At 48.2% G+C, this 16,541-nt stretch overlaps 1 protein-coding gene across 1 annotated transcript; it reads right to left on the bottom strand.

The window, feature by feature from the left end:
* Nucleotides 1–4,494: 4,494 nt before the first annotated feature.
* On the bottom strand, nucleotides 4,495–10,984 carry SFRP5 (secreted frizzled related protein 5). Its single transcript, XM_027858079.1, has 3 exons — nucleotides 10,159–10,984; nucleotides 7,848–7,925; nucleotides 4,495–5,761 (listed from the first exon to the last, which is right to left on the bottom strand). Exons 1-3 carry the CDS (start codon nucleotides 10,982–10,984, stop codon nucleotides 5,415–5,417), a joined length of 1,251 nt encoding a protein of 416 aa, XP_027713880.1. The 3' UTR covers nucleotides 4,495–5,414.
* Nucleotides 10,985–16,541: the final 5,557 nt, after the last annotated feature.

The following is a 16,541-nucleotide window of genomic DNA, read 5'->3' as shown; positions in this document are numbered from 1 at the left end:
TATGAGCTGCTGTCATTAACCACCTCCCAGGCTAGTTGTAAGGACCACGTGGGAGAGAAGATGTGAAGCCCTTTGTAGACTGAAGTGTTACACGCAAATAAGGAGCTGGTGATGTTGACCACAAGGCTTAGTTAGGGCTCCTTGAGAAGCAAGTGTCAGATGGGGTGAGGGAGCAAGCTGGGTGGGCCCTTCTTTGAGCCGCCAGCGCCTAACAGAGGTAGGTACTATGCCGGGACCAAGAGGAGAGGTAGGCTGATTTGTCTGGTCAGTGGAAAAATATCTCTGGCCCCAACTTGCCAGAAAGCATCCACAAATATTTGACCAGAGTAAGAGCAAGAGACAAGGAGCAGATTCACATCAGATGGGCCGTGAGCAGCGCTTCAGGGAGGGCGGCAGTGTCTTCTCCTTCCATGGTAGAAACAAAGGGGAAGCTGTCCCTGCCTAGTGTTTACTTTGTGGCTGGCCTACCTGCTTGCTTGAGAAGGGTGATTTATACCCTAATGCTGCCAACCCGAAAGCATTTTATGTCCCACCTGTTGGTGTGGACTCAGAGAACTCTGTCTTTCCTCAGAGAGAGAATTCCTGGGATTATGCCCTTTTTCCTTCCCCCTCCCTCTTTTAATGTTTTTCCTATAGTAGTTGCTTTTCCCCTTTTTGGGGTGTGTGTGGGATGGAGTAGAAAAGGCTCTTGGACAGAGAGAAAATGGAGGCCGGGCCCTCTTCTTCGGAAGAATGGTCATTGGTGTTTCTCCTTTCTTCCCTCCAGCTGAGACATCTTCATTGCAGTTCCTTGATTAGTGCCCAGGAATAAGAGTTTTTTGTCATAGAACTGTTTGGCTGTTTCACTGTGGTGAAGCCAGCCTATGGGACCCCTCCTCTGAATAATGTTTTTCAATAGTTGAAGGAAATTCTAAATTTATAAGAGGCTAGTATTTTTCACACACAAGTTCATGAACTCCCCAAAATCTGGCCATGCACCCCTTGGTTAAGAACCCTTCTTCTAGAAGGAGCCCCAATCAGACCTATCATCTGTTCCCTGTGCTCATTCCTGGAGGCTGAGAGCTCAAGGAGAGTGGGGCAAATTCAAAGGCATGGGAACATGCTGCAAAGCTTCCTTTAGGGATTGGGAACAGGGAGAGAAGGTGGAAGATGGCTGTAATAGCTCAGATGAATACTAGCTCAAGGTAAGAATGCCCCAGCCAGACTTTCTGCCTTGGACAGCCTTAGAAAGCCCTGCTCTGTTTACTAATCCCAGTGGGAAAGGGTCCACCTTGGAGCACCTGTTCAAAGTTTGTTGAGTCTGTGATCCTCCAGTCCACCTACACTTATATGCAAACTACATAGGGGATAGAGTAACCTGGAGTGAGGAAGACCTGAGTTCAAATTCTGCTTCAGACACTTCCCAGTTGTGTGACCCTGGGCAACTTCCTTCTGCCTCAGTTTCCTCATCTGTATAAAAATGGGGATAATAATTGTAATAGATAATAATAACTTTCCAGGGTTGTTGTAAAGCTCAAATGAGATGATTTATGTAAAGCATTTTGTAAACCACAAAGTGCTGTGTAAATGTTAGCCATTTTAATAATGTATTTCCTCAAGCCAAATCCCCGGAATTCCCAAATGCACACCTTATACCCCTCACAGGAGCAACAGTGCCCGCTTTCAAAGTAAGCTGTCAGGCCTAATCTGTCTCCTAGTAGTCATCAACTTTACCTCCACTGCAAATCTGAGCAGCTTCCCTCTCAGCCGGGGAGTTATCTGCAGGACGGCCCGTCAGGTGGAGAATGATTAATTTAGAGCCTGAAAGTCACCTGGTCCAAGCCCTTCGTTTTACATATGGGGAAACTGAGGCACTGAAAAGTTAAAGTTACTTGCCCGGAGGTCGCGTTCTTGCCTCTCTTTGTCTCCTCAGTGCTTGGCACATAGCAGACAGGTTAGTAAATGCTTCTTGACTTGACTTAGTAGTAAGTGGTGGAGAACCAGGATCCAAACCCCAGGTTCAGCTCTCTAGACCTAGAGGTCTAGTTTTGAGTGATTTCTGCCCTTCCCCAAATCCCCAAACATATCCTGGCCTCTGCATTGTGCTTCTTAAACCATGAATTCCCCATTTGTAGGGATGTCAGGATCTGAAGGTCAAGAATGAGAGGGGCCGTTGTTCAAACCCTCTGGGCAAGTTTGCTTGAGTCCTGGCTTCCCTTGTTCTTCTCTGACAAATAAGCAGAATAAGAATAGCTCGTATTTATTTACCCTGTAGAGGCAGTGTGCCCTAATGGATAGAATGCTAGACTGAGAGTCAGGAAGATCTGGGTTTGGATCTTGCCACTGACTAGCTGTGTGACAGCAGGCACAGACGACTCCCTCGGGCTTGTCTCCAAAATCTTAGAAGGGTCGCCTGAACGGTAATGACTTGCCCAGCGTTGCCACACACGGAGTTCAGCATGAATCCTCCCCATATTGGGGCAAGGTTTGTTGACGCATTCTCCTTTCAGAAAAGCTGTGAGTTAGCTAGCAGACACATTATTACCCCCATTTTATGGAGGAGAACATTGGAGTCCAGAGAAGTAAGTCAATAGTTAGCTCATGAATTCCTCTTCCACTGAAAGGGTTAATTGCAACTCTCACACGGGTTGTTGTGAGGATCAAATGGAATGACAAATGTAAAGCATTTTGAAAACCTTAAAGCATTCTCTAAATGCGCTATTTTTATAGTATAGGATAGCTGAGTGGCGCCATAGTGCATAGAGCGCCGGGCCTGGAGTCAGGAAGACTCATCTCCCTGAGTTCAAATCTGGCCTCAAGACACTTACTCCCCGTGTGACTCTGGGCAAGTCACTTAACCCTGTTTGCCTCAGTTTCCTCATTTGTAAAATGAGCTGGAGAAGGAAGTGGCAAACCGCTCCAGTATCTTTACCAAGAAAACCTCAAATGGGGTCATGAAGAGTTGGACAGTGAATGAAATGACTCAACAACCACAACAACAACAGTTTTTATTATGATCACACGACTAGGAAGTGCCAGAGAGAGATTCCAACCCAGGCCTCTTGACTCCGGGTCCCCACCCTTTCCACTTATACTGCGTCGCCTCTCTGTAAGAGGGATCTTCTGATAGGGAGGATTTGATTACGTGTACCCAGTCACTGGGTAACTGGACCTCCTCATTTACTCCATTCCACGGTCACCTCTGACACCGACTTATCTTCCCAAGGAGCTGTGTGATGAAAGTGGTGACGTTTGCACCGGCCTTTGAGATCTAAGGACTTCACAGGAATACTAGGTGGCTTAAAGAGAAGAGCGCAGAGTCTGGAAATGGAGGACCTGCTTGGGGGCCTGGGGTCTACTACTCAATGAACTGGGTGATCTTGGGCCGAGCATGGTGCAGGTTCCCTCCTCATCGCCTCGATCTCAAAGTTCTCTTCCGCCCCCAATACTTTGTAATTCCCTGTCGTGTAGTTATTGTATTTGGCTGGGTGGCTAGAGCTGGCCTCAGAGCCCAGAAGACCTGACCTGACACACCCATCTTGTCTGTGTGACCCTGGGCAAGACAACTTTTCAATGCTGTAGGTGAGAGTGTTGGACACATGGGCTGCGAGAGGCACACACACCCCTGAGCACTGCCCCAAACAGATTAAAATGTAACTGGGAAAAATGTAACTAAATAAAAATACAGTAAAATGTAGATAACATTTTATTTAAAAACTCGGGCAATCTGCGGCCTGCCGGGATCCTCATGGACTACTTAGCTGCCTCTGATTCTACCCACTGCTCTAGGTACTTTTTTAGGACTATAAATTGCAGCGAAGATGCCAACCAGCCTGATATAATAAGTTGTTCACCAGGAGCTCCTACACATGTAAATGACAGGTCCGGGCCTTTTCCCTAGGTTTTATCAGTCCTTATCTGTGGCTTGGAGGGTAGCAACTGTTTCATTTCTGTCTTTGTATTCCCACTATCTGGCACAGTGGTTGGCACATAATAGATGTTTACTAGTAATAATAATGATGATCGCTAGCATTTATATGGCACTTTAAGATTTGCAAAGCACTTTACACGTATTAATTTATTTTATCCTCATGACAATTGTCAGAGTTAGGTGCTATTATTATTACATTTTACAGATGTGGAAATTGAGGCAGACAGAAAGGTGCCCAGGGTCACACAGCTAGTAAGTGTTTGATGCTGGATTTGAACTCGGATCATCCTGATTCCAGGTCCATCACTCTATCTACTTGACCATCTTGTACCTCTGAGCATCTACAAATTGGAGATCCCATAACTTCCGGTGCCTGCTTCAGAGGGCTTTCATGGGGAAAGTATTTTGCGAACCTTAAAGGCCCATGTAGATGCTAATTAGATTATTGTTCTTAATCTGGTAAGGGTGAAGAATATGTATTTCTGAATTAGTAAACTGAAGTAAGGCTTCTTTCCTTCTAATTGTCCCTCCCACCTCAATCTCTCTGAGAATGTCAGGCAAAGAAGCTATCTGGTCCAGTTGCACTGGTTGGTTTCTTTGGTTTAATTACAAACTTACAAAAAAACAAGACATAAATTCTCCAGCCCCTATGACCTCAGCACCAGCAATAATTTATAGGAAATGTTAAGGATGGCGAATGAACCCCCAAGAGAAATTCTGTAGGAGGCAGTAATTGCATAGAGCTGGGGACTGGTCTTCCATTCTAAGTCACGGCCAATGGTAGGTAGGCATAGGTGGAAGAGTAGGGAAATGTGGGAAAGACTAGGTCAATGGTAAAAGGGGAAGGAGGGGAGGTTGGAGCTTGGATGATAACTCCACAATGCATTTACCTGGTGTTTCTAACTTTTTTTCCTTTCTGGAGAAATTGAGGAGAGGAACAGAGAGAAATGTGATGCTACTCAGGACAGCTTGTCCTTTTTCAAAATGAGACCTCCCAGTCCTGGCTTCCATCATTGAGAGTGAGAGAGGCTACCCCACCCTACCTCCCTCTGGAAATAACTTTTTCAGTTTGCTCACCAACCAGTCCTCTCCTCATTCCCCGACACCACCTGCTTGCTGAGACCCAGAGGTCTCTCAACATGAGAAGACAATATTAGTGGGATAGAAACCAACTCCTTTGGTACCAACCAGGGGCACCAGAGTATATCTTGACCAATGAAGGTGACCCCCTGCCTTCATACCTTCCCCTTAAGGCCAGGATATCACCTATTGGCCCATGGCAATAATATCTTGCCAGATGGGCCTCAATTTGCTTGTCATTTCCTCCCACTTGGAAACTGTTCTCCTTCCCACTGAATTACTCCATCAGGCATAGCAGAGTCAGAGCAGGAGGGAAGGTGGTGGGGGGGGGTGGTGGAAGAGGCAGCTAGTCCACAGGGCTGGGAGAAGAAGGCACCAGCTGAGACTGGGTGGGGCTGGGTGGGGGAGAAGGAACGGTTGCCCTTCAGTGTTGCTCTGCAGCCCCATAGAAGAAGGGATAGTAGAGAGAGCAAGGGTAGGAGAACATGAACTTGACTGCAAACTTCATTTCCTTGTTCTTTTTTTCCCAGCGGTAGACAGCTGTAAGCAGAAGCTGTCCCTCCACCTTTCGCCCCATGATAAGGAAGTTGCCAGTCAGGCTGTCCAGCTGGGGGCAGGGACAACTGGCTCCATTCTTCATATACAGCACCAACTTCTTGGTGTCCTTGCGTTTTAAGGGTCCGGTCTTGAGTAGCTTCTTCTTCTTCTGGGCCCCAATAAGCTTCCGGTCACCATTTTCACTTTTGATTTCTTTGATCCGCATTTTGACCACTATGGGAGGGATGGAAGGGAAGAGGTCAGGAGGACTCATGGGAGGGAGGAAAACTACATCCTGGAAGGGTCTGAAGTCCCTTTCAACTCTGAGATGCTGTTCTGTGCATTATGCATCGGAAAGAGCACTGGACTGATGGTCAGAAGACCTGGGTCCTAGCTTTGTCAGCTATAAGCTGTGTGGCCTTGGACAAATCACCCCATTTCTCTGAACTTGTTTCCCCATCCATAAAATGAGAATATCATATTGGCTTGTCCCTCCCCTCTCTTGCAGGGTACTCATGAGGATCAAATGAGATAACAGATGTGAAAGTGATTGGTAGCTTTGTAAAATACTATACAAGTGTCAGGGGTCATTGTTAAAAAAAGGGGACTTTTGGAAAATCATGGATAGGAAATACACAGGATGAGAGATGTGCATGGGCTGCTATCTGCACTGATGGAGGGAGTAAATTGCATTGATGAAATAATGAATCCGTTCAAGCATTGATAATATATAATAATTTATATAGTATTTTAAAGTTTGCAAAGTGCTTTACAAATATTAACTCATACAACCCTGGGAGGTAGGCATTGTTATTATTGCTATTTTACAGATGAGAAAACTGAGGCAGAGAGAGGGTAAAGCCACTTGCCCAGGTTTACACAAGTAGTAAGAGTCTGAGGGAGAATTTGAACTTGGATCTTCCTTACTCCAAGTCCAATGCTCTGTCCACTGTGCCACCTAGCGGCCATCCTATTGAAGTATGGTATTTATTTTGAAGATGCCCATCACTGCCCTGGCTTTGACTCCCATCCAACTCTGACGGTGACTGCTTCTGGGGAAGGTGTGGTGAGTTATTGGAGGCAAGCCTCTGTAAACTGAGGGTCTCCAGAGGACTTCGTACTGAACAGCCAGAGTCCTGGATGTTTTAGGGGAAGTGTAGATTGCAGAAAAGTCTTGGGCTTTCAGGAAACCTGGTACAAGGAAACTCTAAAGAGACAAAAAGCTGTTGTGGGCAGAGAAGAGGGGTGCATAGGCAGAGAGCACAAAGATGCCAGCAGTTAGACCTGCTGGGTTCAGGTAACTGAATTGTTTTATTGTAGGACCGTAGCCAAGTCACTTTCCTGATCCAAGCCTCAGTTTCCCCATATGAGCCCTTTCATCTGTAGGTAGCTAGTGGGAAGCCTCTGGGTTGGGTCAAGTTATTAGAAGTAGCATGGTATATAGATGGATGCTGGACTTGCAGTCAGGAATACCAAGGTTAAAGGCCTCCCTCAGAAACTAACAGTATCACCTGGATACCTCAGTGGGCAAAGCACAGCTTGGGTACCCCCTCTGACAAGAGGGACTTCCTGATCTCAGTTCTTAACATTCTCTTCTTCTCCCAAAACTTTACTTGTAATTACCCATTATGTATTTTGTGTATACACACACACTTGTGTGTATATATTTATGTATGTGTGTATGTATGTATGTATCTGAGTGGATAGAGAGCAACTCATTGAGTTGGCCAGTGGGCCAGGACCCCAGCTGCTCCCTCAGTCCTCTAACATCTTTGAGCCTCAGTTTCTCTATTTGTAAAATGGGCACAATAATAATACCTAACTCATAGGGTTAATTGTTAATAACAAATGAGACAATGAATGAAAAGCACTTTTCAGACACTAAACTAATATAAATGCCACCAATGATTACTTTTGAGAGGCTAGGTAGTGCCTCTCAGAAAAGTGATGTGAGAAGAGACCTGGATTTGAATCCTGTGTTTCACATTTAGGAGCTATATCAAGTCAACTCTGTAAGTAGCACTCAGCTTCCTCATCTGTAAAATGAAATAGTATGCCCACATTTTCTACTTCCTGGTATTTGTGGGGACCAAATGATATCCTGGGTATACAAAGTACTTTGAAACCTTAAAATGTGAAATAAATGTCAGATCTATTTAAAAGTAGGCTTTATGCCCACTGTTGTATGTAGGTGATACATGTCTCCCAGACAGATGCATATGTGATATCTTCTATATGAATCTCTGATATAGACTTGGAGCTTGCTGGGAGCCAGGTGGGGGCTGAATTTGAAGGGAGGCTCCCAGGCAGCTATACTCACCAAAGTCACTGGAGCACATCTGTTCCATGAGGCCATCTGCACTGTGCTCCATTTCACATTGGGCACAGATCTTGGACACTGCAGAGAGAAGGAAGAATTGATGTTGTGAGACTCTCCCATTCCTTGGCTTTGACCACCCTCACCACCTCCCTTTCTCCTGGCTGTCCACTCTGATCGCTGGACCTATGGGGCACTGACAACTGCATACAGTAGAAGGAGACCCAGTCCCCCTTAATGCTAGTCCCCTTTCCCTGAGCAGATCTCCAATTTATCCTGTCTATGCCTTGTTTGAACATAATCTTCTTGCTTATTGTCTCTCCCCTGGTAGACTGTGAGATCCTTGAGAGCGAGGGCTATTTTTGTCTTTCTTTGTATTCCTTACACTCAGTACAGTGTCTGGCACATAGTAGGCACTTAATAAATGCCTAACTTAATGACTTAACTTGACTTTGGATCCCTTTAGCCAAGGGAGAAAGTGAGGAAGAAACAGTGAGCAAAGGCACTGCCACCTCCACTATCCCCCTGTAGGCTCTAACTGTGGGCACAATCGGGGCCCTTTCTCCCATCTCCCTCCATTTTAGAGTTTTTAGTTATTACTCCTACTGCTTCCCTGCACTGTTATTGACCCTCGCTGGGCTCACCCCATGGGCTGGTCTGTAGGTCATAGAATCATAGATTAAATCTGGAAGGGACTTTACAGGCCATTTCATCCAACCTTCTCATTTTACATTTGAGGGAGTGGAGGCCCAGGGGGAAAGGTTATGTAACTTCCCTAAAGTCACACAGGTAGTAAGCATCGGAGACAGGATTTAAATCCAGCTTCATGGAGTCTGGTTCCAGGTGAGACAGTGCAGAGTCTTGGACTGCCAATGCTAGCTGATCCCACTTCTCCCAGGCTAGAGTTCTCTGGTCTCATAGTTTCTGGATCTGCAACCTGATTCGCCCAACACTGTGGGACAGCAGAAACAGAATTGCCTTGGTCCTTCCTAGCTCTGCTCAGTAAAAATGTTACACTTGGTTAGAAGGAGTTAGGAAGTAGTTAAGGGGACATTGTTGGAAAGCATAAGGTCAGGCATCAGAGTAAGCTTCCAGGGAGGAGGGTTAAGGAAGAGTTGGAAGTCCTTTCAATAGTTTTTCACCCAACCCTTTTGGGAAAATAAAAGTCCAACCAGCAGAATGCCCATTCTAGAGTGTTCCTGCCCATCTTGGAATTGTCTACCTGACTTTGGCTTGGGAGCATACCTAGGGACTCCGTCCAGATTTAGCCAAGAGAGGGGCAAGGATAGGACTTCACTGATAAGTAGAGAAAGGGTAGGGGAGTGAACTTCTCTGGGTCAAAGTTAGATTCCAGCTAGGTTCCCCCTCCCCCCACCCCACAGGGCCAATGAGGGTGAGTGAGGGGGACTCAGAGAAGGGGAGCCTAAGCCCGAGGGACGTGTTTGCACTTTGGGCTCCAAGGAAAGAAGAGGAGGGGAGCTTGGATATTAGGCTGGGAAAATGCCTTACTGATTTTGCTTCTGGCTGCTTCTTCTTGGCTCTTTGTCTCCACTGATCCCAGAGCCCTCTTCCTTCACTCTCTTTGTCTCAACCCAGAGGGCTGCGGCCTCAGGGTAGGTTGAGGCTAGACCTCTAGGCCCTCAGGAGCTCAACCTCAAGGGCTTATTTCTCTCTAGGCTCTTGCGAAGGAATGATGGAGGGGTGGGGGTAGCCCGGGACACGGGTGGATTTTGTGGATTAGCATGCCATCAGGGTCAGTCGTGGATAGGATTTAGAGGCTGCCTGGGGTGGGTGGCAGAGTACTGTACTGCGGCCACTCGGAACCCACTAGTCCCAAGAAAAAGGTTGTGGGGAGGGTTGAGGAGCATTGCCCAGAGTGAGAACTAAGACAGTGGAGTCCCAACCCAAGCCAAGGCACTAGCTCCTTTACTGTCCATGTGGCTTCATTTTTCACTGGCTCAGTTTCCTCCCTGATTTCTGTGCCTCGCTGACGCCGGGCCTGGGCTTGGGGACTGGACTGCGAGATGACAGGGCCAAAAAGCCACGAGTTCAGGCGCATTCTATTGTTACTCCAAAGAACAAGAAGAGAAGGTGGAGAGAAGGTGGAACTTGTGTTGGGAAAAGCTGGCGTGAAAGTGGCTCAGCGCAGGAGAAAAAGAGGCTTTGGGGAGGTCGGAGGCTCCCAACACGGGGAATGGGAACTGAACTGGGGAGGCAAGAGAGGGCACGCATTGAGGAAGCCTCGGCGCCCCTGCGTTCCACCGACAACCCAGTGAGCGGGTGGGGGTGGGGTGCCGCGGGCGGCGCTCGCTACCTGGCGGCGCGGTGGCCTGCACGTGGCCGAACTGCACGGTGATGCACAGGTCGTTGTCCAGAGGAAACTTGTGGCAGTGCAGCATCTCGGGCCAGGGGAAGCCGTAGGAGCCCATGAGCGGGGAGCAGCCGTCGCGCACCGCCTCGCAGAGCGAGCGGCATGGGTAGATGGGCCGGTCCAGGCAGACCGGGGCGAAGAGTGAGCACAAGAAGACCTGCGTGTCCGAGTGGCAGCGCTTGGCCAGCAGCGGCACCCAGCTGCTCGCCTGCTGCTTCACCTCGGCCAGGCTCTCGTGCTCCAGCAGGTTGGGCAGCCGCATGCGCTTGTAGCCCACCGTGTGGCAGAGAGCCAGGTCGGCCGGGATGTCCAGGCACTGCGGGGGCTTGGAGTAGAAGCGCCCACCGCCCCCGCCGGGCAAGGGCTCCGCCTGCCAACCGTAGTAGTCGTACTCCTCGGCTCGGGCGGCAGGAGCGCCCGGCACCACCAGCAGCCCCAGCCCCAGTCCCAGCCCCAGCAGCAGCAGCCGCAGCGTCGCCCGTGCGCCCCGCATCTCTCTCTCTCTCCGAGGCCTCTCGGGCCAGGGCTCGGGCCGCTCCCCCAGCCCCCCGGCGTCCCAGCCGTCGCCCTGGCGGGTCCCGGTCCCCTGGTGGTCCGCGCTGCTTCGGGCGCGGTGACTTCGCGGCGCACGGAGCGCGGCGCAGGAGCGAAGTGTGTGTCTGCTGCAGGTTCGGCTCCCGGGCGGGCCGATTGAGTAACCCTGGCGCCACCCACCACGGAGCGCTGGCTGTACCCGCCGATTAGCCGCAGCCAATCTCCTGCGGCCCATGGCCCCGGGGCAGCAGGGAGGCAGGTCTGACCCCCCTCTCCCACTCCATCCTCCTCACCCCCCTCCCCACCACACACCCGGGCGCGCCCTGTCCCGAGCCCCTACTCTCTCCCTGCTTCCCCCCTTCTGGGCCTCTGGCCCCTCGCCTTTCTGCCTCTTGCTCCTTCTCTTTCTCCTGCCCTCGGTCCAGTGCGTCTCCCTGAGAGCCTTTCCCCCCACCCCAACATCAATTCCTCCTTATCTTGCTCCCCTCCTGTTCCTTCTCTCGGCTCACTTAGCTCTCTTATCTCTATCCCCTCGGGCCCTCTCCTCCCGCTCTGGTTTCTCTTCCCTCACACCTCTGCCCCCCTCCCTTTTCTCCCCATCCTTGCATTGGCTGACTCTGACCCTCCTCGTCCAAGTTAGACTGGTCTTCATTAGGATCCTTGCTTCTGAGTTCTCCTTGCCTTTGTTGGGTCGTGGTAGGCAGCGTTAGAAGATACATTTCCTTGAGTTAGCCTGGGATCCTTATATTAGCCATTCATGGGCCCCTGAAGTGGGGTTGAGTTGGGCCTCGGTCCTGTGGTGGCACAGAAATATTGGGGCTCTCTCTGACAGAGTGTAAGCCAGTCTCTGGATAGATGTCTCAGGGTCCCTTTCTTGACTCATATCCTATGCTTGGGCTTCAGTTTTGGAAATCTCCATTTATATCCCTGATCCTTCAAGTTCTTGTGAGTTGTGAGGTAGAAATTGAAAGTATTATGACCCCCTTAAAGCCATAACCAGCATGGGAAATAAGGACTTTGCCTTCAGATGCCAACATAATAAGTTGAGAGAAATTCCTTCCTGAGGTTGCTGCAGTTTGTCTTGATGGGGTGAGAGTTGTGGGAGGGTGAGTGGCTCCCTTCCCATTATCTCCTTGCCTTCTAGTTGGACTGGCTATCCTCTGTGCCATTCTCCATCCCCATTCTCCATCTTCTTATGACTCACTCCATCTTATATATGAGGAACCTGAATGACTTTTCCAAGTTAACTAGGAAGAGTCTCTGGTCATGGGCCTCCTCTCCTCTGCTGAGATATTGCTTCTTCTGCCTGTAGGAAGGAAGGACAGTACAGAGCTAGTGACTGGTGAGCACACGGTGATGGTAGTATTCCCCAAACCTGACTTGTTACGGTATAATGGGAAGAGAAGTAGACCTGGCAGTCATGGGAGCTGGGGTTGAGTTCCAGCTCTGTCACTGGCTGGTTGTGTAGTCATAGGGAAGTCTCACAACCTCTCTGAATCTCATTTTACTTTTTTGGTAAAATGAAGATAATAATACTTGCACTGAATTACAGGGATGTTTTGAGGAAGGAGCTTTGGGAAACATGAAGTGGTCTAGAAATGACAGTTGTTATTACTAAGTCTGGTCCTGCCAACTTTGATCAGGAATTTTGGCCAAGGTTCTATTGAAGGGCCCCTGAGGTGCCCATGCTTGCCCCCTAGGGCTGGGCACTAGCTGGGGCCTGCACCCTCAAGAGGACTTGGCCTTGGACAGCTGGGGGAGTAGGAGCCACTCAGGCACTTGTGTAAGGTGCTGGCTGCCCTTCAGTGTCCCATAATTCTGCTGTTCTTGGCTGCTTAGCCTGCTGGCCTCACAGAGAGATGCATTGTTGCTTTGGGCAGTTTCGTAAGACCTGCTTACAACACCCCCCCCCCCCACCCCCAGCCCCCAGAGCTGGGGTGGATACCTGGCAGTGCTTTTGGGGCAGTAAGCTCTTTGGGGTAGGAGGAGCCAACCAATCTCCCTCCCACCCCCCCGACTCTCCCCTCCTGCAAATACAGATGGGAGTACAGGCAAATGCTCTATGGGGAGGTGGCTCTGGGCAGCTCTGAGGGAGTCTAGGTAACAGGTCCAAGGCTGACTTCTGGGGTACTCTACCCTGGAGGGGAGGATTCAGGCCTGACTTCAGGGCAGCAGAGACTCCTTATGGCAGCAAGTGCCCTTACAACAATTTTGAACATCCAGGTTTCAAACCATGATTGGTAAAGTTGACTAGATCTTGTGTGTGTGTGTGTGTGGGGGGGGCATTTAGTCTTACTTCTTCATTTTGCAGAGGAGGAAACTGAGGCTCAGAGAAGGGAAATTAATTGCCCAAAGTCTTGTTACTTAGTGGGACTAAAACAAAGCTCTCCCGATCCCTAGACTTAATGGAAATCCTTGGCATTCTACTACCCTACCACTCAAGGGTCTTGTGGGGATAGAACAGAGTGAATTGAGTGGATGCCATTACTGCCTTGTGGAGGTCTTATGAGTGACAGATGGACCCCTGGAGTCCCAGCCAATAACTCTGGCAAGGGAGAAGGAGCTGGTAGGGAGGAGGGCGCTGCAATTAACATTGAACCTAGTGTGAGAGAATGAGGAGAGACTTTTCATAAAAAGGTGGAATGTTTGAGTTGGAAGGGACCATAGATGTAATCTAAGGGGCCAGTAGGTGCCACAGTGACCTGGAGTCCTGAGTTCAAATCCTGCTTCAAAGAGTATTAGCTGTGTGACCCTGGGCAAGTCACTGGATCTAGGTCTGCCTCAGTTTTCTTATCATATAATGGGGATAATAATAGCATCTACCTCCCAGGGCTGTTGTGAAGATAAAATGAGATAAAATTTGTAAAGTGCTTCGCAAATTCAAAAGTGCTATATACAGGGTAGTTAATATTAATTAATATTATTGTTAGTTATCATTATTATTGTTATTATTTATCCCAGCCCTCCTGTTAACCATTCTGCAGAGCAAAGATTCAAACTATCTAAGAGAAGGGAGATACTGAGCTGTCCTGGTTCTCTAAGACCAGTGTAGATTGCCCCAGGTGGCTGCTGATGAGGTTAGATGCACTGGAGAGTCCCGGGGAGGGCAAGAGCTCAAAAGATTTCAATGGACCTTGGGATGCAGTGTGATTGACATCAATTTGAGCATATTGCCTCCACATAGACAGATGATGGAGAATTTTTCTGTTTGTTCTTCGCAACTGGAAGGGAAGGCTTTGTGAGGAGTAGGACAGGAAGGAAGGGGGGCGTCCTTTTATTGTGACTGGGGTGTGTTTGGTCAGACTTGAATGCCCTGGGGTCCAGGAGAAAGGCTCTGGGTCACACAGGACTCAGGGAGTTAGTTCTCTTCTAGATGACCAAGGGAGATATTAAGAACCTCATGGGGAAGAGAAGGCCAAAGAGTGAAGGGGAAAGGGAGGGCAGGAGAGTGAGGGGGAGGCAGGGGGGTTAAGGGAACACAGAGCCAACAATGGCTTCATTAAGGAATAGGAGAATTGGGGAGGAGGAGCTATTCACAAGGGAAAGGACCCTGATGCCCAAGTCTTGGGGGCCAATGGAGGGATTGTCCTTCTCCTTGGAACAAGGGTCATGGCCTGAAACTGTTAGACACTTGAACTTGGGACCTTGACTTCTTTCCCCGGCCCAAAGAAAGGCTCCTCTGTGCTCTGTTTCAGTTCTCACTCTAAGCCACTCATTAGCCTAGTGATGAAGCCCCTGGGGGCCTTCAGGCTGCAGGGGTAGACCTTCCCCATTCTGGTGTGTGTAGTTCTGGGACATGGAGCATTTGGGACGACTGCTACTAACCATGCTCATGGAGACCAGGGCTCAGGTGTGGCTCTCTCTTTGGATCTCTTCCTACTTTCCCTGGCATCCTTCAAGATGCAGCACAAATACCAATTTGTGCAAGTGACCTTTCCCCACTCCCCTCACTGCTAATGCTTCTACCCGAGATTACTTTCCATTTACACTGTGCATACATCTTGTGTGTAGGTAGTTATTTTGCATGTTGTCACCTCCAATAGAATTCAAGCTTTTTGAAGGCAGGGACTGCGTTTTTGCCTTTCTTTGTATTTATTCCCAATGCCTAGCACATTGAAAGTGTTTAATAAATGTTTGTTGACTGAATGATTGCCTGGATTAGCTATTGATGTTTCCAAAGTTAGGAATGAAATGCTGTGACCTTGTCTTCCTTTTATAGCTTTCTCTGGGAGGGGGGGAGAGGGAAGGAGGTGTCAGTATACAGTTTTCAGTTAATCGATCAGTCAAGTAAACATTTATTAAGTGCTTACTTTGTGCCAGGCAGTATACTGGGATACAAAAAGAGGCCAAAGACAGTCCCTGCCCTCAAGGAGCTTACAATCTAATGATTTTTTTCATTCCATCCTAGCAGAGAGGAACTGCCTACAGTTACTCACAGGGAACTCTTTCAAACTAGGACTTAGAGGAAAAAAAAGGGCAGATGTTAAGCAAATCCAAGAACTTAGCTAGGAGGCAGGTTGTCATAAGGGTAAGAGACTGAGAGTCAGGAGAACCAAAGTCAGTTCAATTAAATTCAATAAGTTGTTATCAATCAATCTATCAATTAACAGGCATTTAGTGTTCACCTACAATGTGCCAGACACCATGCTAGGCTCTAGAGATACATAGAAAATAGTGAAACAGTTCCTACCCTCAAGGAGCTTACATTCTGTTGATGGAGACAATATGTACATATATAGGAATACTGTTGTTGCTGTTTAGGTGTTTCAGTCATGTCTGACTATGTGACCCCGTCTGGGGTTTTCTTGATAAAGATACTGGAGTGGTTTGCTGTTTTCTACTCCAGCTCATTTGACAGATGAGGAAACTGAGTCAATCACAGAGTTATGACGTGCCCAGTGTCACACAGCTGGTAAGTGACAAATGATGTGTTTGAACTCTGGTCTTCCTGATTTCAGACCCAGCACTCTATCCATTGTGCCACCTGACTGCCCAGGAATATACTAAATGCATATAAAATAAATACAAGGGAATTTTGAGAAGGAGGGGGAAATAATTATTTACTAAGCACCTCCTTTATGCCAGGCATTGTGCTAAATGCTTTACAAATATTACCTCATTTGATTCTCATAACCCCCTGCAAAGTAGATGCTGTTATTATTCCCTATTTTGTAGTTGAGGAAACTGAGGCAGGCAGAAGTTAAGTGACTTGCTTAGAGACCCCCAGCTAGTATCTGAGGCTGTATTTGAGCTCAGGTCTTTCTGGCTCCAAGCCCAGCACTCTGTCCTCTCTACACCTCCTAGCTGACTCAGCACAGCTTGAGACAGATGTAGGAATGTTGAGTATGAGGCACATAGTAGGAAGGTCAATTTAGTTGGACCGTAGCATCCCTATGGACCTGGAGCTAGATGCAGGGGATATGAAGAAACAAAGTAGCCCCTGCCCTCAATGAGCTTACGTTCTACCGGGGAAGTCTAGCATATACACAAATAGGTATATCACAAAGTAATTCAAATGGGAGCAGGGGGCCAACAACTGGGGCTAGGCAGAAAAGGCTTGTGGTAAGGAGACCCCAACCAAACAGATTGAAAATCAGCGAAGAAACATTTGTTAAGTGCCTATTAGGGCTAGATATTATGCTAATAATAATAGCTAACATTTACGTAGTGCCTACTATGAGCCAGGCACTGTGCTAAACACTTTACAAATATTATCTTACTTTATTCCCCACAACAACTTTTAAAGATAGGTGCTATTATTATCCCCATTTTACAGATGAAGAAATTGAGGC

This window comes from Vombatus ursinus, unplaced genomic scaffold, assembly GCF_900497805.2.
Source record: "Vombatus ursinus unplaced genomic scaffold, bare-nosed wombat genome assembly UNPS02000749.1, whole genome shotgun sequence".
In the NCBI taxonomy this organism is placed as follows: domain Eukaryota; kingdom Metazoa; phylum Chordata; class Mammalia; order Diprotodontia; family Vombatidae; genus Vombatus; species Vombatus ursinus.
Note: the sequence above shows the minus strand (reverse complement) of the source record. Positions and strands in the feature narration are given on the sequence as shown.

Bases quoted from the DNA above. Each gene is read 5' to 3' on its own strand.
- SFRP5 (XM_027858079.1), bottom strand. From the start codon at position 10,984: ATGGGCCGCAGGAGATTGGCTGCGGCTAATCGGCGGGTACAGCCAGCG. The intron at 7,926-10,158 runs GTAGCGAGCGCC...TTCTCTCTGCAG, and splicing joins GCAGGCCACCGCGCCGCCAG to TGTCCAAGATCTGTGCCCAA. The intron at 5,762-7,847 runs GTGAGTATAGCT...TCCCTCCCATAG, and splicing joins GATGTGCTCCAGTGACTTTG to TGGTCAAAATGCGGATCAAA.